We start from the raw sequence: 25,595 nt of genomic DNA, 5'->3' as shown, positions 1-25,595 counted from the left end.
CATGTCTAAACTTATTTAGTTCACACAACTCTCTGGAATACTAATGTCGTCTGTTTTACAAATGAGGCCTTGAGAGGTTAAATAATTTGCTTAAAGTTATTTTTCAGTGCAAGTGGCAGAACTAGGACTGTAATCTAGGCAATTTGGCTCTACAAGGTTTTTAAAATTAAACATGCCAAAATTTGTATCAGTTTAACTTCTTTGTAGCAGAATCTTAGCCAATATATCTTTAATGTTATAGGTGAAAAAACAGTATTTTAATTTGCATTTCTTTAACTTTTTAAGAATAAAACTGTGTGGTATCCACAGGAATTTTTTATTCAGTTTTTGCACTTGAGTTTTCAATGTGTCTATTAGAAGTATGACTAAAAGGTAAGGAGACTGAAAACATAATAGTTAAAGAGTGGGTTCTGTACTCTCAGGGTTTGAATACAGCTCTACCTCTTTGTAGGTATACTGTGTTTAGCAAATTATTTATTAATTTTTTTTTTTTTTTTAGTTGTAGATGGACAACAATACCTTTATTTATATTTAGCGGTGCTGAGGATCAAACTTCACACATACTAGGCAAGTGCTCTACCACTGAGCCACAACCCCAGCCCATATCTTTATCTTTTTCATCTTCTCTAGCCTTAGTTGTTTCCTATGCAAAATGAGAATACTGAAAGGACTTACCTTACAGGATTGTTATGCAATAAAGAAAATAAAGCTTCAGAATTGTATCTAGCACAGTTAGTTGTTATGTCAACTTTGAGGCATGAGTATGCTGAAATTTAAATATTAAAATTGAATGTTTTTGCAAGTAGTTGTATTCAAATGCTGTGTACTTATTTTAATGATGCTACTTTTTTGGAGGGGGGTACAAATTCTAGAATTAGTGTTTTGAAAAGCCACAGAATCCATTTGTGAACCACTCCAAGAAATTAGTCTTGAAAGATATACGTATGATACCTCTGTGGCACTGTAAAGGAATGCTGCTGGCTTTGGGAGGATGTCTTCAAGAAAGAATTTCCAGTAATTCTCATGTAAATATATGTGATAAGCATTCAATAAGTGTTAGCTATTATTTTACTTTTCTGGATATCTGTTTGCTATGTACATCCTAATATGTACATTGAATATTCATCTAAAAAACACATTTTGTTTTTCTTATTTTCTTCCTTCTCCCCCGCACTCCCCCCCTTAATATCACTTATGAACTAGGTTGTGGTTTCTGCCCAAAGCTTATACTGCACACCCTTTTGAACCACAGAATACTTAGCATAGTGTGGGTGGTTAGTGGATGATTGATTTAATGAGAAACTAGTTCTCTAAGCCAAGCCATAGTAATTGATTAATTAAGTCAATGCAAGTGGTGCTCTGAAGTACTTAAACTATTTTTGTGGCTATAGTGAGTTAATTTTTTAGATGTAGTAGCAGGTCGTTAATGATCTTATGCATTTTTCTTAGGAGGGTAGTCTCTTTAGTCTCTGGAACAATAATGGCCTGAAAGTAAATGTAGTATGTTGTGTTGGCATTAACCCTGGATTAAACATGAGACAACTTAATCTCTGGTCCAGTCCTTTCTGTATATTAGCAGTTCTCAGCATTTCACTTCTTCCACCATGACTCTTTGCATCTCATCCCTTCTTTCTTGCTACACTTTACACTCTGATCCCCACTTCCACTGCAGATTCCACTCCTATATACAGGCTCATCTCCTTTAGTTGAGTTCCTTATTTTCCTTATAATTCTTCAGTCGTTGAGCCCAGATGCCATGTATTGCCACATCCATCATTTATCCTTTGTGGCTCAACTCTTAAATTCTTTCTCACTGTGTACTGACTTCTTACATTGCCTTAGTCGTTGAAGATTTTAGTACATTGAATGTTTTCTTCACAAACATTACCTCTAGTCTGGATCTTAATTTTATTCATTGTATATGAGAGTAGATATTTATTTATTTAATTTATAATGTGTTTATTGTGTGTTCCTATTGTGAATCTAGCATGTTCCTACAATGCTGATCAAATAGTCCAGGATTCTTATATATATTAGAATGATCTTCACTGTGTCTTGGAGCATGTCATCCCATTACTTTAGAAATCTTAAAGACTCCAATTCCTGACTCCTCCATTTGTAAGATTCAGAACTTTGAGCACATCACTTAGTTTTTCCTGTTGCTCTTTTGTAAGAAGGAGAAAACAATAGTACCTACCTTTCAGACTGTTTTAAAAGTAGCTGATGCGTATAAAACTTTCAGTAGAGCCTAGCATATAATATGCATTGTAAATAAATGCAACCTGTTATTATTTAGTTGTTCTATCCTGCTTGTTGTTTGCTTCCTACTCATATTAATGTGTTAGTGGATCTCAAGAAAAGACTATTTCCATTCTCTTGAGCCATGGTGATTTGCGTCTTCCTATGTTAGCAGTTGCCTCTTTCCCTACCTCTCCAGAACAAGGCCAGAAGTATCAACAAAAATCATCAAAAAGTATCTTGCTTTTAAGGCTTATGTTTTCTAGACCATTATGGACTCCTAGAGAAAATTGTAAGACAGTGGTTCTTAATTTAGCTAGACTCTCAATGCCTCAGGGCAGTTGTGTGTATGTGTTCCTGGTAAATTCCCTCTCCCATTTTCTGCCTAGTAATTCCAGACTTTAATCACTGTCCTGAAGCTGTTTATTGAGAATTCTCTTATCTCTAGAAACCTAACTACAGCTTCATCATGAAAACTAATGTTAGCAGATGAAAGTTCTTCAGTGATCTTTTCTTTGAATTATATTCTTTAGTCTGTGATTTTTATACACTCCCAGTTCTCTCTTTGGTCTCCTAAGGAAGGTTTTCTTTTTCTTAATCCTCATTATAGTCACTATCACAGTATCTCCCTTCACAGCCAAGATTCTTGAGACAATAGTCTCTGTCTGCTTTTTAAAAACATAATTTTCTTCAGAGGAGACATTGAATCTCTCTTGTATTGATCTTAATCAATGCAACGTAATAGTATTCATATAGTATGCAATGTTCAGTGACTAAACTAATGTAATATGATACCATAAGTTTGTTTCTTCATCTTTAAAATGGGAACTATAGCAGTCAGGGGTGCTTAACCACTGGGCCACATTCCCAGCCTACTTATTTATTTTTGAGATGGGTCTCATTAAGTTGTTTAGGACCTTGCTGGCAAGGCTCGCTTTGAACTTTCAATCCTCTGGCCTCAGCCTCCTGAATTGCCAGATTACATGGATGCACCATCACACCTAGCTCTTGTGGATAATTTTCTGTAAAAGCAAGCCATCATTGCTAAGAGGAGTTAGCAATGCTTACAAATTATTCTTACCTAAAACAGTTCTTAACTGAGCAATGCTTAGCCTTTTCTGTTTGCTTATCTTCTTCAAAGTAATGATGAAAATTCCTTTTTCATTTTCAACAAAGAGTTGTTGCTTTATAAGTTTAGTAATTACAACTTATTGAGGTTTTTGCCTTGTGTTATGTTCTGTTTGACTAATTATCTTAAATCTTTAAAACGATTGTAAGTTGAGATGTTGTCGTTCCTGTTTTAAATTTAGCTGGTGTTCAGAGACACCTAGTAAAATGTGTGTAATCACACATATACACTTAGGAAAGAGCAGAGCTGGGATTCAGATTCCACCTAGGACTGACTTAAAAGTCCACATTCTTTCCTTTACACCATACTACCTAATTATATTGTTAACCATTTTCTGAAATTTGAAATATTTGCTTTCTTAATAGGAATTAGAAAATTCATTGTTAGTCAAGGGTTCTAGGCTTAGACGGTGCAGTATATAGTACTCTCTTTGCAGAAAGAAATCAAGGTTGTTGTGGCATCTGCCTATAATCCCGGTTACTTTGGAGGCTTAGGTTGGAGGATTGAAGGTTTAAGCCAGCCTAGGTAAAATAGTAAGATCCCTGTCTTTGGAGGGAAAAAAATAAGTTATAGGACCTGGAAGGAAGTTTTGCAGGCTTGAACTTCACAGGTTTCAAGGCAAATTGGCTGCTTCTTTTTTTTTAATATTTATTTTTTAGTTTTTGGACACAATACCTTTATTTTATTTATTCATTTTTATGTGGTGCTGAGGATCGAACCCAGGGCCTCACACTCTACCACTGAGCCACAACCTCAGCCTCATGAATTGGCTTCTTTTTTTTTTTTTAAATATGTTTTTGGGTGTAGGATAGACACAGTACCTTTGTTTTATTTTTATATGGTGCTGAGGAAGGAACCCAGTGCCTTCCACATGCGAGGCAAGCACTCTACCACTGAGCTACAACCCCAGCCCTGAATGGCCTTAGTATAAGGGGATGAAAGTTCTAAAAACTTTTAACCAATTGAAATATATATTGTTCAGGAACATTTGGAGATATATATATATATATATATATATATATATATATATATATATGGCTTAAGAAGGCATTAGTGTGATTGACTTGAACAAAGCAGTCAAATTCACACCTGTAAGAAAAGACATTGACATTATTTGTGAAATAACACATTTCTATTTTAAATTATAAGGCTGACAGCACAAATTTTAAGCTTTTTTATTTTTTCAGTTTTTAAGTGTATATTTAGAGAAAAGTTTCCTTGACATAACGTTTAAATCTTTAGTTTTGAATTTCTTTAAGAATATATTAAAACAGAAAATAAATAATAAAATGAATTAAAGCACAAAAGATTAGATACTTCAAATTAATGGTACTCATGGTAAAAATAAGACATTATGGAATTATTTTTTTTTTTAATGTATATCATCTCTAGCCAAATAAACTCATTTGCTCCTAATTTTTAATAGCTAAATAGGACTATCTTAGTCTGCTATAACAGAATACCACAGATGGGGGAATTTATAAAGAACAGAAATTTATTTTCTCACCTTTATGAAGGATGGGGAGTCCACGATCCTGGGTGCTTACGGGTGCTGTTCTCTACTACAGGATGGTGCTTTGATGCTATGGGCTCTGGAGGGAGGAATGCTGAGTCCTCATGTGGCAGAATGCTGAGAGAGCAAAGAGGGATGTACTTCCTTCATGAAGCCCTTTTATAAGGCCACCAGATCCCATTCATGATGGCTTCTACCTAGTGGCTTAATCACCTCCTGGAGGCCCCACCTCTTAATACTGATAGATTGGTGGTTATTTTCAACATGGGTTTTGAAAGATACACAGATATTCAAACCCTAACAGGTACTTGAGAAAGAATCTGTTCCTTTTTAACAGATAAGGAAATGGAGGACCACATAGGGTAATTTAACGAAGTGGGATATGTACCTGATGTGAATTTATGGAAGAACTACAATTAAAGCCATATTTCTGGTTAAAAACACTTCTCAACTGGACTGAAATAATATGTCTATAGACATAGTAACTTCATGTTAACACTGGTCTTTTTAATTATAGGATAATTTCTCAATATTGAGCATTTTGATGTTTTGGGTTCATGTGGTAAAATGGAAGGGCACTTGGCTTCAGACATTTGAACTCTAGTGCTCTATCTTGCTGTGTGATCTTGATAAATTACTTACTCTCTTTTGTAAAATGAGGAGCTTTTAATTTGGGTGTGCCATAGGGTCATTCTAGCTCTAAAAATGGTTGTGAAAAGCAGTGTAGTTATACGTAAGTCTAGGAACTGAATCTGGTGTGTTGTTCTTGGCTTTTATGTGATGCTGCAAAAATGACTTAGCTTTTCAGTCTTAGATTATCTTTAAAATGGCAATGATCTATTTCAGTGATGATGGTTAAATCCTAATAAGAAACAGTGGGAAAGTTAGCTGTGTTTTTTCATGTTTTTGGTAAATTATTAGTTTCAGAGAAGTTTTAAGCAGAGTTGATGGTATATTTTTATAATTTTATATATGGGCCTTTTGCTCTCATCACATTTTACTGCAGTTGCATTTGTTCAAAGACAAAGTAACTATGGCAGTTTACCCTGTTTTATGTTTTTTTTTTTTTTCCCTTACTGGGTTATGTGTAATTGATTTGGGTGTGACACAGTTTGGTGTTGTCTTACAGTTTACTGCTTTAATTGTTTCTGATTAGAATATTACCATTCCCTTGTTTATAATTTTTTTTAAAAAAGAAAAGCTGATAAATTGACTCATTTAAAAAAAAACTTAAGTGACTTGAGCTAAAGACAGTAATAATAGTAATATTATTAAAATTAAATTTAGAATATAGACTAGCATTATGGAATTGAATTATGCACTTAAATATAGAGTATTTTTTAAAAAATACTACAGACTGCTTTGAAATACAAAATACATGATTTCTGCTTTTTCATTATGTCTATCTGCCAGATAAGCATTTAAAAGAGTAGTTTTATATTCATAGCCCTTTAGTAGTAGTGTTTTGGGTTTAAGACTATGTTGGGAAGTACAGCAGATTTTGGTATTTGACATCATAAATATGATAGCTAATTTTCTTGATAGGGAAGATCAGAAAAGAATAGTGTTTGAACATTTCCATAAAGTTCTAGTAAAGATATCCTCTGTAGCCAAATAAACTCATTTGTTCACAGTGTGTTTCAGGGAGCCTGCTAATAACATCTCTGTTTTTCATCAGTGATGAAAACAGCACCGATAGTAGAACAGTGACAGGACACTGTGCCTGAACAGGAGTATAGTCTGACCAACCTACAGTGGATCAAAAATATTTGGGGAAAAAAATTGCATCTATTTTGAACATGTACAGATTTTTTGCCTTGACATTCCCTAAACAATACAACAACTATTTATATAACATTTATACTGCATTAGATACCATAAGTAATCCAGAGATGATTTAAATTATATGTAAATATTATACTATTTTATGTAAAGGACTTGAGCATTTTTGGATTTTGGTATTCATGGGTGTCCTGGAAGCAATCCCCTGCAGATACTGAGTAATGACTGTACTTATTTGATTGCCTTTTTTTGTTATGGTCATCATCAGATTAAGAAGTGTTACATATATATATATATATTTTTTTTTCATATTTTATTCATATAAAAATCCTTCACAGAATATAGTTGAAGTAGAGTTGCTAGTACTCCTAATTGTTCTGTGTCTTAAATGGATCTTAAAAGACTATCCTAGCAGCTTGACTTTGTGTATTTGAAAAAAGTTCCAAATTTACAAATTGATTTTTGGATATTCTTCTTGTGTTGAGGACTGAAATGTAGATTATAATTGAACTTTCTGTTGATGATTTCGCTTTCTTATTAGGAATGTTACTGTCCTGTAATGGTATTAGAGGTCAAGTTAATTTAGATCAGGTTTAGTTTGTGATTTCATGGAATTATCCCAGACTGTTGTGCTTTTCTAATTAATAATCTTTTTCTCCCTTTTCTTGACAAATTTTTTTTCCCCTTGGGCAGCATACTTCCATTCCACGTAACCAGTTAACCAAACATCAGTATTCTTTACATTCTCTTTTAAGTCATTTAGAGGCTCTTTTGTGGAAAAAAAGGAACAAGTATATATTAACTAAGCAAATATATGCCAGATGCTTCCATAAACTTTCTTGATTGCCACACAGTCCACACCTTCCATTTTTCAGGCTATGAATAAATGAGGAAAATGAAGTTTGGAAAGTTTAATAACTGAAAGTTTGTTTGAATGTGCCCCATTGGGCTGTTTGCCTCATACATCATCTGGATCTTTGGCTATATCTTTGATGATTGACATTGCTTAAGGAGTCCCTGATAGATAAATGGAGTATTGCAGATATCATACATACATCATTGCATAGTCATTTGTCATCAAGATTTCTTATTATTAACTGTGATTATATTCAAATAATAATTTTGAATGTAACGTATGCATCAACTGTGTATTACATTGTATGAAGGAAGGAGAGACCTTATCTATTCTGAAGTGCCTATAGTTTGGAAGGGAGCTTTTTAATATAATCACTGGTAGTTATGTTTGATTAGAATACTGCCATTTCTCAGATGTTTGCATCACAGAAGCTATTTTGAAGCTGTTGTTTAAAACTAAGATCCAGCATTTTTCCTTGTTTATTTTTTTCTAGCTGTGTCATTCTGAATTGCCTGGAATTTCAAAGTCGCACCCTTTTCCCCCACCCACCCTGTTTCAGATTTCTTCCTGTAGATTATTCACAGGGGACTGAAGACTTCTTGTCCTTTGTATATAATGGATGTGAAACGTATAGTTCTCTTCGTTTTAGTTTTAATTTATCTCATGATGTAGTTCTGTTCAACTTTTAATAATACAGAACATTCAAGATGTGTAAGTATATACTTATCCTTTCAAATTCAGGCATTTTGAAGGTTATGTTGTTATTTGAAGTGATAAACAATTAGATGTTTTTGAAAGAACAAAGTGTGTTAGAGTTATTTTTGTTATTAATACTATCTTGGATTGGGGGAGGTAAGGGGCAAAGGCCACTTCTAAAAATTAGAAGTCTTGAAAGAGCTCTTGTTTATATGACTTGTTTACTGATGATCACTTTGTAGCTTATGCTTCTTTAGGAAGGATCCTGTATGCATCTCATCACATAGTAAACATTAAAAGTTTTGTGAATGTATGTGCATTTCATTTTATTTTTTATTGTTTTGCTTAAGCCTTGTTTACCAGATTCCTTCCTTAGTGCATTTGCATTTATTACAACCTAAGTAAATCAGAGTCATGAATGGGATTAAAGTCCTGCTTGATTTAGATTGGTACTTTAAAAGAATGTTATTACTCTTTTAAAAATATACATAAATTTAGAACCTCTAGATTTTATCACTCCCTGAATGTACTGACTGATGGTTTTATAGTTAATGTATTGATGAGTTTGAGAGTTGAACATTTAGTCCTTTTAAAATAAAGTTTCCATGGTGCTTAATATTGTTTCTATATCAAGGAGATACACACACACACACACACACATTAAGCAGACTTCTGAGTTCCTTAGTAAGGTAAATGGAGAAAAATCTGAAAAACACTACTTGATAAAAAAATTTGAGAGTCTTGCTTGTATATTTTATGTGAAAAATATGTGGTTATTGTAAAATTAGATTAGTTATTGCAGACCAACACATTCACATGTTTTTCAGTATCGTGCCTGGTTATTAAAATGTTCACATTTTAAATTATGTTGGTATATGTAGGTAAAATAGTATTCATTCAACAGACATTTGTTTTCTGCCATCTAAGTGGCATTGAAAAAGCTGCATAATCCTTTGAGAGAATCTTACGATCTCTTAGAAGAAGATACATAAACTAATAGTTATGAAGCAGTAGGAGAACATGGTAATAATTATAACTTGAGCATTATGGAAGAGCTGAGGAACATTAACTTTGAGGAGGTCTAGTAAGCATTTCTGGAGAATATGTCACCTGAGCTATGTTCAGAGGAAATGTAAAGAATTGGATAAAACTGGGTGTGGTGGTGCACACCTGCCTGTAATCGAAGCAGCTCTGGAGTCTGAGACAGCAGGATTGCAAGTTCAAAGCCAGCCTCAGCAAAAATCAAGGCACTAAGCAACTAAGTTAGACGCTGTCTCTAAATAAAATACAAAATAGGGCTGGGGATGTCTCTATAAAATGCAGGGAGTTTTTTTTTTAACTGTTTATTTTTTCTATTTTTTAAAATTGGGCATTATAGTTGTACTAATGTTGCTATTAATTGTTACATATCCATGCATACAATATGACAATATAATTTTGCCAATATCATTCCCCAGTATTTCCCCCTTTCGTTTCCTTGGTTTCTTTCCTCTACTGATCTCCCTTTAGTTTTTATGAGATCCCCTTCCCCACCTTTTTCTTTTTCTTTCGTCTCTCTAGCTTCCACATATGAGAAAAAACATATGACCCTTGACTTTGAGTCTGGCTTATTCACTTAACATGATTCTCTCCAGTTCCATCCATGTCCTGCAAATGACATAATTTTATTCTTCTTTATGGCTGAATAAAACTCCAGTGTTTGTATACACATATATACACACACCACATTTTCTGTATTGATTCATCCACTGATGGACATCTAGATTGGTTCCATAGTTCAGCTCTTGTGAATTGTGCTGCTCTGAACATGGGTATGCGTGTATTGCTCTGGATATGGTGACTTGAAGTCTTTAGGATAAGTATGAGGAGTAGTATAGTTGGGTCGTATGTTGGTTCCATGTCTAGTCTTTTGAGGAACCTGCATGCAGATTTACATAATGGTTGTACTAATTTACAATACCAACAATATAAGAGTTGGTATTGTAAATTAGTGTTCTTTTTCTAACATCTTGAGGGGTGTGTTTTCCTTTAAGGTGTTCCTCCCCATCCCTTTAGAAGACTTTTCAAGGATGAAAGAATGTAAGATAATGCTTTTGGTTTGTAAAATTAAGTGATCTGTATTCCCATGACTGAATAAGAGAATACAGGAGAAAGGTTTGAGCAGGTTTGAATGATGAGGACAAGTTGAGTTTGATCTGTGTCAGGAGCATTGATTTGGAAATAACACAGGAGGGTTTTCAATAGAGGAGTTTAGGCAAATATCTGGGCTGGCAATATATATTTGGAAGCCATTAACATAAAGCCAGTAATGATGTTTCTTCTTTAAGATGTGAGCTAAACTTTTTGGGAAATCTAAATTTCCAGAAAAGAAACACACACACATATTTGCAAAAATTTGTGAATAGTTTTAGGAACTTCTAGAATTTCTTGCAAACTGTATAGTGTTTCTTAAGTTGTAGAATCCTACATGTATGAATAGTAGTTGTAACTTTGATCATGAATGAAAATATACCAGGGACTCAGAGTAGTATGAAAAAAGTCATGGAGTTATTGGGTTGAGAATGATTTAAATGGCTCTGGAAAAGTTAGGAGACATAAGATATGGGGAATAATATTTCTGAAAGAAAGCTACATTAATGACTTATTTTGATTTGTATTTGTCATAGTTGTGCTCTTGATGTGCTTTTATTTTAACATATTTGTTTATTTGCAAAACTTGAAAACCTGTCTTTCTTTATGTTGTTTGTTGAGTTTATCTTGAGTTCAAGAGATTGTATCTGTGTGTAAGGGGATTGATTATATTGTGCCCTGGACTAGGCTAGGCTGTTCACTGACATTCTCATTTAATTTCCATGACAGTATTTTGAGATAGAGTTATTAAACACACCTTGCAAGTGAGGAACTCAGACGACTTACAGAAGTTAAATAGTTTGCTCAAGATCACCTGGTTTGTAAGAAACATATAATACATTTCCATGCCTGTCTGACAAAACGTATATTCTCTAATGTACATACTATGTTTACCCAGATAATCAGTGACTCACACTTTGATAATTAGCATAGTGAAATATGAGTTATTATTATTATTTCATATTAGCATAGTGAAATATGAGTCCAGTGGTTTAGATTTTGGGATACTTGAATTTTAGATCTAGCTCTAATTTTGAGTAAGTCATTTAATCTCTTTGGATCTATTTTCTTCTCATTCATTTGAATATATTTTTACCTTAGCAATCACAGCAGGAACATAAGTTGTCTTCTGGCCCCATTAGTGTTCTATTTGTAAGGCATAAACAGTGCAAAAAATACTACGTAAGTCTTAAATTATAAAGCACCTCTTATAGGTGAAAAATAGTTCTTGTATTATAATATAATTGTATAATATTTGAAGCCTCTTGGCTTATATATTTAAAATTCTTTATTTTCTGATAGAAATTGGTAGAGACATTTAAATGCTTTTTCTGGCTAATATTGGATCTTTTCAATAATTTTGAAAAGATTATTTAATGTCTTGCTCAACTGTTAGCAACACACATTGTCTCTGGAGTTGATGCTCCACATTTTAGTCTTTCATTGAAATTATATCGAATATTCAGCGTTATATGATGTCACAAGACAATGTTTTTGTTTGCTATAACCTCAACATATGCTTCATCAAACTAAAACCACATTGCACACAAAGGAGTTGAGGCCATCATTTATGACTTGGGCTGATATCTTTTATGTGTAAAAACTTATTTAGAATATATTATCCATGTAACTTTTTTCCTATGGATGACATTTTATGTATCAAGATATTTGATAAAACTAGAAAGCAGTGTAGGCATAGGGATAGATTCTCTTAAAGTCATTTGATAGAAGTCTCTGATAGACCTAAGATTTGAATAGAATTTGGGTAAAAGCAAAGAAAATGGCTCTGTTAAAATATTCCTTTTTTAAACTCTCCAAAAAAGATTGAAGTAAGATTCATTTTGAGTCATGTGCTTAAGGAGCATCTTGATATAGGGTTGAACTTGTATTTTACAGCTAGGCTGACTGAATGATCTGTCTTGCCTACTCTTTCCTTTTTCATACTTACATCCATCATATGTGACTTGGAAAGGAAAGGATTCCACTAACTAATTTTTATCTAGTTCAGGTCAAAAGTATGTGTGACAGTGACTCATGTTACCTAGGTTGTAAAAGTGCAGAACTGGATAGATTTTTGTGGCATAAAGATGGTTTCTTAATTAAATAATTGTACAAAATCATTAACAACAACAACAACAACAACAACAAAAATCCCTGACTTCATGAAGCTGACATTTAGCTGAGGGATGAGAAATCAAAGCAAGAAATAAAGAATGTGGGGTTAAATTTAGGGTCAGTAGTTAGGGGAGTCTGTTACTATAAATAGAATGACCATTTAAAACTCCATTGTTGACAGTTGAGCAGAGATTTGAGCTGTGCAGATAGATATCTGAGGGAAGAACATTATAGACAGAAAGTAGCAAATACAAAGACATTGAAATGAGCTGATTTATGTATTCCAGCTAAGGAGGCTAGTCTGCATGGAGTAGAGTGAGCAATATAGAAAAAGATGAAGTTGAGAGGTTATCAGATCAAAGACTGCAGGGAAGCTGGGGGTGGGGGCTTAGAAGGTTGAGACTTTGAAGATGCCTGCTAGGCTTAGATGCCTCATAGGCATTCAAGTAGTCAGATAAATGACTTGGGTCTGCAAGGGAGAGGGCTAAATAGGATATATAAATTCCGAGATTGATTGGGAGTGAGGAGAATAGATGATTAACACTCAGAAACTTAATGTGGATAGACAAGCAGTCTAGAACCAGAGCCTTTTGGTACGGAGATTTGGTGATGAGTAAGCAAGTAAAGAAGACTGACAGCTAGGAACCAGTAAAATAGGAAGCAAGATGAGATTATGGTGCTTGGAAGGTACAAGAAAAATCAGTTTCAAGAAGTAGGTCTGTTCAGTGCTGACAGATTAGTCAAGTAAGAGGAGATCTAAGATGTTAACCATTAGATATAGCAATGTAGAAATCAGTGGGGAGTAGTTTTAAGTGAAATGGTAAAGATGAAAGCTTTATTGGAGTGGGTTCAAGATATAAATGGAAAAAATAGGACTTGGGAACAGTAAAGGTAGAAATCTCTCTCTCCCTGCCTGTGATTTCACTGTACCTGGTAAGAAATTAGGTGGTACTTGAGTAATAGAGGGATTGTGAGGCTTTTTTTTTTTAAGACGTGAAACTGCTGACATGTGAATGTGAATTCTTTGGTAGAGAAAAAAATTGATGGTATTAAGGGTGATTTCCAAAAAAGGGGTCTTCGAATAGGTGATTTGGGATGGAAGTACTTCATCAGATTTTATTGTATATTATGTATCACCTAGAGTTTTTATTCAAATGTAGGCTCTTGTTTTTGTCTGAAATTCTATGTTTCCAACAAGTTCTTATATGATTTGTGTGTTTCTGATTCCTGTAATTGTGAGTGAAAGAACTCAGTACTTTGAGCACAAGAACTAGCAGATTGTATTTGCATAAAGTGCAGTGGATATGGTCAGTTAACGCAGTATCTCTTCAGATTGTTTCTGTTTTCTGAGTGGAACAAGAAATAGTCATTTTAGATTGAGGATATAGGAGGTGATTTAAAATCATCTAGGAGAGTAAAATCAGACTAGAAAAAAGAAGGGTTGTGGTGTTGCAGGAGGGGGGGTACACTTGTAGTTTATGGCTAAGAACCTAAATGGAGGTGAATCAGTGTTGGTTGGTGTATGTTATCCTCCATTTATTTTCAAACTACATAGGTTCTTGTCAGGAATAGGCTGGCTGTTGGGATACTCCATGACAAGTGTTTTGGAAGAAGGGGGGGAGAGGGGAGGGTTGAGTGATTTCTAGATATATAAATCATTATGGTTTTACTTAAAGTGGAGAATTCTGCCATAGGTTAAGAATGTAGAGGCATGTCTTAAAAGGATTAAAAAAAAATTACTTTTTTCAGTTCCAGAGACTTTTTAAAAATGTATTCCTTTATTTCTGTTAAGACAGGTTAACATCCTTGTAAATCATGCAGATTTATAATCATAGTCATATAATAAAATAATTTACTGTATGGACAAATACAGAAGAAAGATTTTCAACCATTGGTTTTTTTTTTGTCTCTTCTCTTTCTTGGATATTACAGATGACCATGGATGAAAAATACGTAAACAGCATTTGGGACCTTCTGAAAAATGCAATTCAAGAAATCCAGCGTAAGAATAACAGTGGTCTTAGTTTTGAGGAGCTCTATAGAAATGCATATACAATGGTTTTGCATAAACATGGAGAAAAGCTCTACACTGGACTAAGAGAAGTTGTTACCGAACATCTCATAAATAAGGTATCCGACTTTAAAGGACTGTTGCTAATGCAGTATTGAATGTAGAGAATCTTTTATACCATATTGTACTTTGATCAGAAGTATTCTTTTTAAAGGCTCCAGAAAGCCTATAGAAATTTTTAATTCATATATTACAAAAACCTCATTCAAAAGTTATAATCAGCTAACTCAGGATTTTTGATAATTGAGAGAAGTTGAAGTTTGTGAACTTATAAGTATGTTCTCTGTAATCGTAATTAATGAAACAAAGACTTAGTAGTTGGCAAATATTTATTTACTATTAGAGATAATATTTTTTTCTGAAAATGCTTTAATCACCCCATTTTAGCTTTTTCCTTTTTCCTGTATATTTGAAAATAATAAAATTATATTGTTTAAAAATATTCTCCAAGACTTTTCACTAATTGTAATTAATCTTACACATTTTAATTGAGTTGTGTGGTAAACATGAATTTTTTAAAAATAATGGTGTGCTAACAATATAAAATGGTTCTGTGATTCCAAAAAGCTATGTATGTTTTAGAACAAGTGTTTTAACAGAAACACACTGCAAATAAAATGTAATCTCCTTTGTGAAATAACTTCACCACAATGTCTTGCTTTAAGATTGTTCAACAAAACATAAAATATCACAGATTCATAAAACACTTTCCATATTTTTTTGTATGGCACGAAGGTATTCATTTTTAAAATTTTACTTTGGGAAAAAAAAAGCCATAAAAATTTCATAAATGTGGTACAATGAATTCCTGTGTACCCTTTACCAGTTGTTAGCATTTTGTAAATCTTTCTATTGATACTTGTTATTTACTGCTATTATTATCAATATTTTTATTACTGAACAATTAGAAAATAGGTTTTAGATTTTATTTACCCTAAAATACCTAGTAATGTTTCTTCCAAGAATGAGGAAATTCTCTTACGTAACCAAAGAACTTTGATCAAAATTAGGCAGTTTAATATCAACAAAATATGTTATACAGTTCATACTGATATATCACCAATTGTCCTGTGTACAAGTGATGTCCTCTAAATAATTTGTTTTATGATCGAAGATCCAATCTAGGATCATATATTCAAGTTCCTCACCTTGTACTTATCTTTTGACACATTGACGTTTTTGAAGAGTATAGGTCAGTTGTTTTTTAGACTTCCCCACAGTTTTTGATTTTTCTGATTGTTTCCTCATGACTAGTTTCAGGTTATGCATTTTTGGCAGGAATAATACATAAGTGATGTTGTGTCCTCAGTTCATCACTTCAGGAGGCACATGATGTCAGTTTAACCCATTATTGGTGATGTTAACTTTGATCCCTTGGTGTCCGCCAGATTTCTCCACTGTGAAGGTACCATTTTTTCCCTTTGTAATTCATAAGTAATCTGTTCAGTTATATTTTGAGACTGTGTAAATATCTGTTTCACCAGAAACGTCCATGTGATGGTTTTTGCATTCATTCATGATTCTTGAGTGAATCATTAATTACTATGGTGGTGGCAAATTAGCAACTTTCTATCTCTGTTCTTCCTTTTATACTTACTTTGAAGAAGATTACACGAGTGGGTAGTTTATTATTTCATGAAGGTGATCGTGTTCTTCATACAATCAACAGTTTTTGTTTAGGTTCCTCCTGTGCACAGCTTTCAATGAAGATATAGTAAATGTGAAGAGACATTATATTGTCCCTTTTAGGGGTTGTTTTTACTCTGATATGAGAAATGAAATACATTTAAATAACAGTATGAAGCCCTAGATAATTGAGTGGCAAGTGAGTGATAAATAGCTTAGGAACGAAAATGAAGAAGAGATTATCCTGGACTGTAAGATTTCATGGGAAAGGGTGAAATTTAACTGAGACTTTAAAAAATCCGAGATACATATGAAAATGTGGAATGCACTGCAGGGTGGCAAAATAGCATGTGATTTTAAAGAGTTGATCTGATTACATTTAGGTGGCAAGTGAAGTTTGATTGAGATTTATAATAGTTGTGGGAATTAGTTTAATTACAGTGTTTGAAAGTTTATTTAGGAACTGATTATAGAAAAATTTGAATGTGAGACTAAGGGATTTGGACCAAACAGTTCAGAGTTTAGGTAGTTTTAAAAATGGGTGATAAGGTGATAAACTGTTTGAAGGTTAGTATAAGAAAGATGTAAATGTAGAATTTTGAGGACTTTCACTACAATCAGGAGATGACCTGGAAAAGTCTGGGTAAAATCATAGCCTGGAAATTACTGTATTTCCTAGGCCAGAAATTTTTAAGTAAGATTAGGCATAATTTGCTTATTGGGAGGACTTACGGTGCCACAAATAGGAATGTTATGAAGTTATAGTGGAAATCTGACTTGGAATGAGGAAAGGGTAGGTTTTGTTTTAGATTAAATTGACAATTTTTATAGTTGGATGCTGGGAGCCATTAGCCAAGTAGGTATGACAATTTCCTTGCCAGCGTACCCCATGTTGCAGTGACATTGAATGTACGTGACCTTGCTCAAGGACCAAGGCAGATTAGGGCGTTCCCGGTTTTAAGATAATCTTGTTTAGGGCGTTCCCAGTTTAGGTTCCAGGTTTAAGGTTTAAGATTATTCCTGCTGGGAATAGGGCGTATCCTGCTGCCTGAGTTCCCCTTGAGTTCTCATGGGATTCAGACAGTATATTTTGGAGATAGAAGCCCAGTGGAGGTGAATTTGGGAGAGAAGGTGGATTTGGGAAGAGAACGTGGATTTCCCCAGAACGTGATTGTAGACGGCTGGTGTGAGTTCGGGAATAAAGAGTTGCTGTTTGAATCTACAAGCTGTGTGGTGGCTCGTGATTGTGTGCCCAGCCAGACTGCGGCATTTGTGCCCAGCCAGACTGCGGCAGTTGGTAAGTACCTTAAGAATCAGTGTGAGGTCATAAATTGCTCAAGTAAAAAAAAATGTATATTTGTAGATATGTTTAGAACTAAGGCAAGAACTTAAAACTAGATAAGGGGATTTGGCATTTGATAGCATATACTGGTGAGTAAGTGTTAGATTTAGAGAGTGAAGAGCCAAGGGATAAATGTTCAGTAGCAAACTATAGTTAAGTTGTTGTGGGTAAAAAAAGAAGATTAATCTAAGAAGTTTGGCATCAAAACAAAGAAGGAAAGGAGAGTGGAAGACTTTTTTAATAAAACTACTGAAGGGTGGAAGATTGGAGTGTTTGATATGGTTAAGAGTATGAGATTAAGAATAAAGAAGTAGCATGGTAGCACCTATCTGTAATCCCAGCCACTAGGGAGGCTGAATCAGAAGGATCACAAATTTGAATCCAGCTAGGGCAACTTAGCCAGACAATGTCTCAAAATAAAAAGGGTTGGGTATATAGCTTAGGGATAGAGTGTTTGCCTGGTATGTACCCTGCATTCAACCCCCAGTAATGCCATATAGATAAATAAAAAGAATAATGGAAAATCAAATTACAGGCATGCTCACATTTGCCGGAAATTCTATAGGGAATGTTAATATTGATGATAACTAACATTTACTGTATGTTAATCTCAGTTCTAGTGCTATTATGTTTATTAATTTAACTGATGGCCTCAAGTCAATGGATCAGATAATATCTGTTTTACAAAGGAAGAAACTGAGGCACAGAGAATTGATAATTTGCTCATATACATGTAGTGAGTAATCAGTCTAGCTGGAACTGAATTCAGGCAGTCTGGCTTCAGGCTGACCCCTTAACTTCTCTGTAGATCTGCTTTTGAGGCAGAAAGGATTGATCAGAATGTACTAAATATGCTAAAACTGAGGTGATTAAGAAGCTTCAAATTAGTTGAGTCACTTCATACAGCTACAGTTCTTTCAGTTATAAATTCCACTTATGTAAAAGGAGGGAGTTGGATGTAATATCTGAAATTCTTTATTTTTAAAACCATTATGAATCTAGTAATCAAACCATCCATCTTCTGAAAATGAGATGAAGAAACTTGGAGTAGCCCTTGTACGGTATATACTAAGGAATTGACAAGTGAAGAAAATGATGGTTTAGTAGGGGTTGATCTGAATGTGATTTTTTTTTTTTTTTTTTTTTTAAAGCAGTGTTTTGTAGCTTGGGCATAGATGCAGGAAAAGCATCTTTATACTCACGTGTTGTGGTTGAGAATCGGCTCTTAGAAAAGTGAGGAGCAGAGGGGAGGCCATAATGTGAAGTCAAGTGTTTTAAGTGAATGATTTTTGGACTCTAAAACATGGTCAGATGGTAAAAACTCTACTTTCATTGAGAATTAGAACTTCCACATATGAATTCAAGGGTGATATAAATGTAGTCCACAGCAACTGTTGTTTCAAAATATAAAGCTGTTTCTTCTAGTACATTTCCTAAATGTGTATTCAAGTTGATTATACTAAATAAATGAAAAAGCATATATGCTGAATGAATTTTTTTCTCTTATGCATGATCATTAATAATATGTCTTTAAGTTTTTTTTTCCTTTTTTTCCCACAAAAACGATTGGACCAGTTTTTGTCTAGGAAACATATCAATTTCAGCATATCTGATTATTGATAGACGTATGGTAATTAAGTTCTTGAAACTTCTGCCTGTATCCATACTTTCATTTTTATCTTTTTTTGAGGGAGGCGTACTGAGACTTGAACCCAGGGGCACTTAACCACTGAGCCTCATTCCCAGCCCTTTTTTGTATTTTATTTAGAGACAGGGTCTCACTGAGTTTCTTTGGACCTCTCTAAGTGTGGAGACTAGTTTTGAACTTGTGATCCTCCTGCCTCAGCTCCCAAGCCACTGGGATTACAGACATGTGCCACCACACCCAGCTTCTTTTCCATTTTTCTTACTTCACCTTATTTTATGAAAAACTTGTAATAGCCATACAAATATAGTTCTGGTACCAAAAGAGAACTGTTACTGATAGGGCCAATATAAAGCAGCTCTAAATGTTTGCCTCCTATTATAGAAAATGTCAGTGTTTTACTAAATAAACTTGGGGATGCCAAGTATAATATAATGAGCAAAAATATAGTTTGCGTGAACATCCATATTACCTCCTGCATTTCCCATTTTGATTTGAAGGTAAGGGAATGGCTTAGGGTTCTGTGGTATAAATTACCTATCTTTAATGTCACAGTAGGTACCCATTTTTGTAGTTCTGCAGCATTACTGTTTTGTCACTTTTTTGTTCATTATGTTTTTAGCAATTAGCTGAGCTACATTTTTATATTAACATTTAAAATTTTTTCCTAATTAGTTATACATGATAGCAGGATGCATTTTGTTTTGTTGTACACAAATGAAACACAACTTTTCATTCCTCTGGTTGTACATAATGTAGAGTTGTACCGTTTGTACAATCATACATGTATCTAGCTAGGGTATCCATCTCATTCCACCATCTTTCTTACCCCGTACCCTTCCCCCTGCCCTTTGCCTAATCCAAAGTGTCTCCATTCTTCCCGTGTCCCCTCCCCCCATTATGGATCAGCATCTGTTTACCATACCATTCAGCCTTTGTTTTTTTGGCATTGACTTACTTCGCTTAGTATGATATTCTCCATCTCCATCCATTTACCTACAAATGCCATAATTTTATACTTGGTCTATACCTAAAGGACTTAAAATCAGCATACTATAGTGACACAGTCACATCAATGTTTATAGAAGTTCAATTCACAATAGCTAAACTGTGGAATCAATGTAGATGCCCTTTATTAAATGAATGGATAAAGAAACTGTGGTATATATACATGGTGGAATATTACTCGGCATTAAAAGAGAATAAAATTATGGCATTTGCAGGTAAATGGAAGGAGTTGAGCTACATGTTTTTTTTTATATCCACATATATAATTTTTTAGTTCTATCTATAGATAGCTTTGACCCATCCTTTTACATTGAAGAATTGAAGGGAAATATAGTTTTTGCATGGAATTACATAGGGTTGGTGTGTGTGTGTGTGTGTGTGTGTGTGTGTGTGTTATTTTAGTTGTAGTTGGGCACTTATTTATTTATTTTTATGTGGTAATGAGGATCAAACCCAGTGTCTCGCATGCGATTTACTGCTCAGCCCCAACCCCTGAGCCACAACCCCAATCCTGAGCTGGTGTTTTTGTTTTTAATACTTTTTAGTTGTCAGTGGATCTTAATTTTATTTACATATGCAGTGCTAAGAATTGAACCCAGTGCCTCACACATGGTAGGCAAGGACTCTACCACTGAACCATAATCCTAGCTCCTGAGGTGTTTTTTTAAAATGGAGTTTGTTGTTACTTTGATTTCAAGGAGAGAATAGTGAATATTTTGACAAATGTTTTTGGTAAAATAGAGCAGTACAAATGACCAAAAGGCAAATGAGGGGAAGTTACAGAGAGGATACTTCTTGAGGATGAAAAGAGCTTATTTTTGGCTTTGGAAGTAAGTTCCCCAAATTGAATCAGGACAGAAAATGTGCTAGTCCTCTGGTTCACTTTTGGTAGTGCAATTTTTTTTCTATCTCTAGAAGAATGTCTCCTTTGAGGAAACTTAGGTTCAAAGGAATTCAGTGAAATTCTCAAGACCACAGAGCAAAATATAGGATGTGATATGACCTTTGTACCTTTCCATGAACAAATCGTGTCTTGTTTAGTAAGTATGAAAATATTGCAGTTTTCATAGAAATGTTTCCCTCCCATAACTTTTGTCTTAAATAAATAAATAAATAACAGAGGAAGCATCTAAGTTAATACTAGAAGAAAAACGTTCTGCAACCCTTTAGATTTAAGGTAAGGACTCATAAAATTTTGTCAGTCTCAAGGCTGTTGTTATAAGGCTTCTCATCACAGAGTTCAGCATTCAGAAGTATTTTTCAGGCTTTGAGTTAGGGTAAAGGAATGTATTAGTAAATAGAGCACACCTGATCCCTGCACTTGTGAAACAGATAGTAAATGTTTAGTTATAAAATATAATGAAAATAGGAGACAATAATAGAGAAAGGAATGATGGGAAGTAACTACATAGGTCAAGAACCTCGCATTTGAGAGGTGTTGATGCTTATACTGGGTCTTAGGAATGAGAGGTTGCTAATAAAAGGGTTGAAGGGCCATTTCAGACAGAGGGAATGGCTATACAACATATTTCTCTGTAAAGGATCAGATGGATACTCACTATTTGTTTTTTTTAAACTTTGTATTGTACCTCCTCAGCTCTGCTGCCACAGCACAGAAGCAGTAGTAACCCTTACGTAAATGAACATGGCAGGATTCCAGTAAAACCTTATTTTACAAAGGCAGCAAGCCATCCTTTGCCAATTCCTGGAATAGAGACACTGACATAAAGCCTGTTGTGAATGGAAAATTCAGTTGGTAATGGGGAGGAATGGGACAAAGTAAGATTGGAGAAAGAACCAGAAGCCGTTGAGCCCAACTTTCAAAGTCATGACAGAGGGTTCTGTACTTAGTTGTATGTATATTCGGAAGCCACTCAATGATTTGAAGCATGACAATGACAAACTTCGGTATAGGTTTAAAATATGGCTTTGTCTGCTGTGTGGAAAATAAATTAGAGGGCTTAAGTGTTGAGGGGACTGGAAAGAAGTAATCCAGTAATGGGTGGTAATAATGATTTATACTGGTTTAGTGACATTGGTAATTGAGAAGAGTTTTCATATTCAAGATTCATTTCATATGTACAAAGAATGTTGCCTGCTGACTGATTATAGGGAATAAAAGAAAAATTAAGGTCATTTCTAGGTTTTTGGCTTTTGAAAGATAATTGAGGTGATTCTATTTTCTGATGTAGATTTTTTTAAATTGTTTTTTATTGGTTGTTCAAAACATTACAAAGCTCTTGACATATCATATTTCATACGTTTGATTCAAGTGGATTATGAACTCCCGTTTTTACCCCATATACAGATTGCAGAATCACATCGGTTACACATCCACGTTTTCACATATTGCCATACTAGTGACTGTTATATTCTGCTACCTTTCCTATCCTCTACTATCCCCCCTCCCCTCCCCTCCCCTCCCATCTTCTCTCTCTACCCCATCTACTGTAATTCATTTCTCTCCCATTTTTTTTTCCCTTTCCCCTCACATCTTCTTATATGTAATTTTGTGTAACAATGAGGGTCTCCTTCCATTTCCATGCAATTTCCCTTCTCTCTCCCTTTCCCTCCCACCTCTCGTCCCTGTTTAATGTTAATCTTTTTCTCATGCTCTTCCTCCCTGCTCTGTTTTTAGTTGCTCTCCTTATATCAAAGAAGACATTTGGCATTTGTTTTTTAGGGATTGGCTAGCTTCGCTTAGCATAATCTGCGCTAATGCCATCCATTTCCCTGCAAATTCCATGATTTTGTCATTTTTTAGTGCTGAGTAATACTCCATTGTGTATAAATGCCACATTTTTTTAATCCATTCATCTATTGAAGGGCATCTAAGTTGGTTCCACAGTCTAGCTATTGTGAATTGTGCTGCTATGAACATCGATGTGGCAGTATCCCTGTAGTACGCTCTTTTAAGGTCTTCAGGGAATAGTCCCAGAAGGGCAATAGCTGGGTCAAATGGTGGTTCCATTCCCAGCTTTCCCAGGAATCTCCATACTGCTTTCCTAATTGGCCACACCAATTTGCAGTCCCACCAGCAATGTACAAGTGTACTCTTTTCCCCACATCCTCACCAGCACTTGTTTGACTTCATGATGTAGATTTTAAGTAGGAAATGGTACGCCATTTGAACAGGTTAATTTCTAGATACCTCTGAAATTGAATATGATATATAAATCTAGTTGTCTGAAAAATTTGGACTAGAAATGTAATTTGGGGGATATGAGCATAGGTAGATTATATTTAAAGTACTAGAAGGAGATGAAATCACATAGAGAAGGGGGTCTAATATCAAACCCTGAGAAATTTAAACATTTAGTGTTCCTGACAGATTCAAGATTGTATTGGAAACTAAAAATTACCAGAGTTGGTAGTACTTTAAGAATTAGCTCTAACCTTAATTATCAAATAATTTGGACATTTATTTAGCCAGAATTTTGGTTTTTCATAGCTGGTGTGCTTGTGTGTGTGTGTGTGCGCGCACACACGCGCACGCATGCTCATATATATCTTTTGAATGTTAAAAGACAGTTTTCTTATACGCAGGGTAAAGGTAGAGCCATGTCTCTTCATTCTTCTTTCATAAGATTCTTACTTGGGGGATGTGAGCATAGGTAGACAGACAAGGGTCTGCAGTCATCTTACAGTAATCAAAGCTTTGTCTTGTCTTCTCCCTCATGTTAGACACTCCATATTTAAAAGTAGGCAAAAGATGACACTTCAGTGGGAAAAATACTAGTAGAAAATAAGAACTGAGCTTTAAGGGTAATTCTTCCACTATCAGTCTTGAACAAATTACTAGGCCTTTCTGGATTTTTCAGATTATTAATCAATAAAAATTAGATTTTTTTAAAAAAGAATTTTAACATTATATAGTAATAATATGATACATTTGGGTTATTTAGACTTAAGAATGTTCTAGTGTTTTGAACTTTACCATTATTGTGACATAATATGTGTTTAGAATAAAACCATTTCAATTTTACATTGTTTTAAGTCAGAGGAGAAACTTTTAATGTAGCAAGAGCTTTATTAACTCAATTTGCTAATGTCTCAGAGGTTTCTTACATTTTCCTTACACTTAATTTCTCATTCAAATTCATATTCTTAGTAATGATTGAATAGCATGGTAGTCTTATAAATGAGCCTTGTACTTGGAAATTTTGTTTTCCTCTTAGAAAAATAACTGAACAAAAGATGTTAACTTTTAAAATCTAGAAACAACTCAGTGTTACTTAGAAGATGGTTTATTTCAGTGGTTTACAAAGTCATCTATATATTCTGTTATGCAAGTAATATTTTATTTTTAGAAGGTGGCAGAATAAGAGGAGCTTTATCCTGCTCACTTTCTATTCATTCAGAATGCTTCCTGTTGAGGATATTTCATGCCAGGCACTGGACAGGCATTTGCAGTATATTGAAGATCACTATCTTTGTGGAACTTTAGTTTTTTAACTTACCTCCCCAGATCTGTGCTTTGTAATCCTGATGTAAGTGTTTGGTTTACAGATAGAGAAATTGAAACTTTTGAAGGAGATATAGCATAGTTTCAATTTTTAAGTGACTTTCTTTCTTTTTTTTAAACTGGAAAAACTTTATTTATATAACTATACCTTTCTGTTTATTTTGTGTATGTAGGGTGTCATTTGCTGCAAATGAAGTCTCTATGTAAACTACTTTTTCAGTATACTGTTTTTCTGTTTATTCTTTGGATGGGGAAGGAGAAGAGCCAGTGTTTTAAATTTTATATTTATTTGTAGGTAAATTAAGACCTTTATGTGAGGGTACTATAAAGGCTGAATATATTAGTTGCCTATGAGATTGAAGTTGATAAGGTAAGTTCTGTACTAGGTACTTAAGCAGATTTGACTTTTATATTAAAGTTTTTTGAGTGCTTTTTCCCTTTTTCCTAGGCAAATGTGGTGAATGTAGAGAGGTATTTTAATGGCTTGTATGCATAAAATAAAAGTAAATGGTAGCTGTAAATTAAGAATATTAAGGGAAGCAGTTAAGAATAAGACTTTTGTTAGCAAAGACAGATTCTGTTCAGAGGCCCATAGGTACCAAGTTTCTCCTGTGTTTCAGCCACCCCATAATAAGTAAGGCATGATATCTGCCAGCAGGAAACTCATAGCTTTAGGGAGATAATCAGATTTGAAAGGACATTATTTTTGCCTGAGCATTTCAGGGTGAGGTACAAAGAAGAGGTCACTCTCAAGACCTTTAATGGATTTTTAAAGATTCATCATGTGAACAAAGGCAAGATAGAGTGTTAATAGGGAAAATTGCATGAGAAAAAAGGCTATGTTAGTATGTTTTCAGTGAGGTGGATCCGGTGCAGTTGGGACATAAAGGATCTTCAGGTACCTGGGTAGGAAACGGAGATGGTAAAGTGAGTTGGATTAGATTTTGAAAAGTTTTCTGTGGGTGGTCTTATTCTGTTG

The 25,595-nt window shown here is 34.3% G+C and overlaps 1 protein-coding gene across 2 annotated transcripts in view; it reads left to right on the top strand.

Annotated features, from left to right (window-relative positions):
- The window catches only part of Cul3 (cullin 3), an 83,746-nt gene that overhangs the window by 5,176 nt on the left and 52,975 nt on the right, over positions 1 to 25,595 (top strand). The window contains exons 1-2 of one of the 2 annotated variants that reach the window (XM_058577517.1): positions 14,454 to 14,589; positions 15,809 to 15,935. In XM_058577517.1, the coding sequence (XP_058433500.1) occupies positions 15,888 to 15,935 (48 nt within the window). In that variant the 5' untranslated portion in view covers positions 14,454 to 14,589; positions 15,809 to 15,887. Of the gene's footprint in view, positions 1 to 14,391; positions 14,590 to 15,808; positions 15,936 to 25,595 lie in introns of those variants that run through there. The other variant, XM_046439661.2, reaches the window with a different exon arrangement.

The sequence above is a fragment of the Marmota monax genome, unplaced genomic scaffold (genome assembly GCF_021218885.2).
Source record: "Marmota monax isolate L192 unplaced genomic scaffold, Marmota_monax_Labrador192_F-V1.1 WCK01_AAM20220418_F8-fsc00041, whole genome shotgun sequence".
NCBI classification, from domain to species: domain Eukaryota; kingdom Metazoa; phylum Chordata; class Mammalia; order Rodentia; family Sciuridae; genus Marmota; species Marmota monax.
Note: the sequence above shows the minus strand (reverse complement) of the source record. Positions and strands in the feature narration are given on the sequence as shown.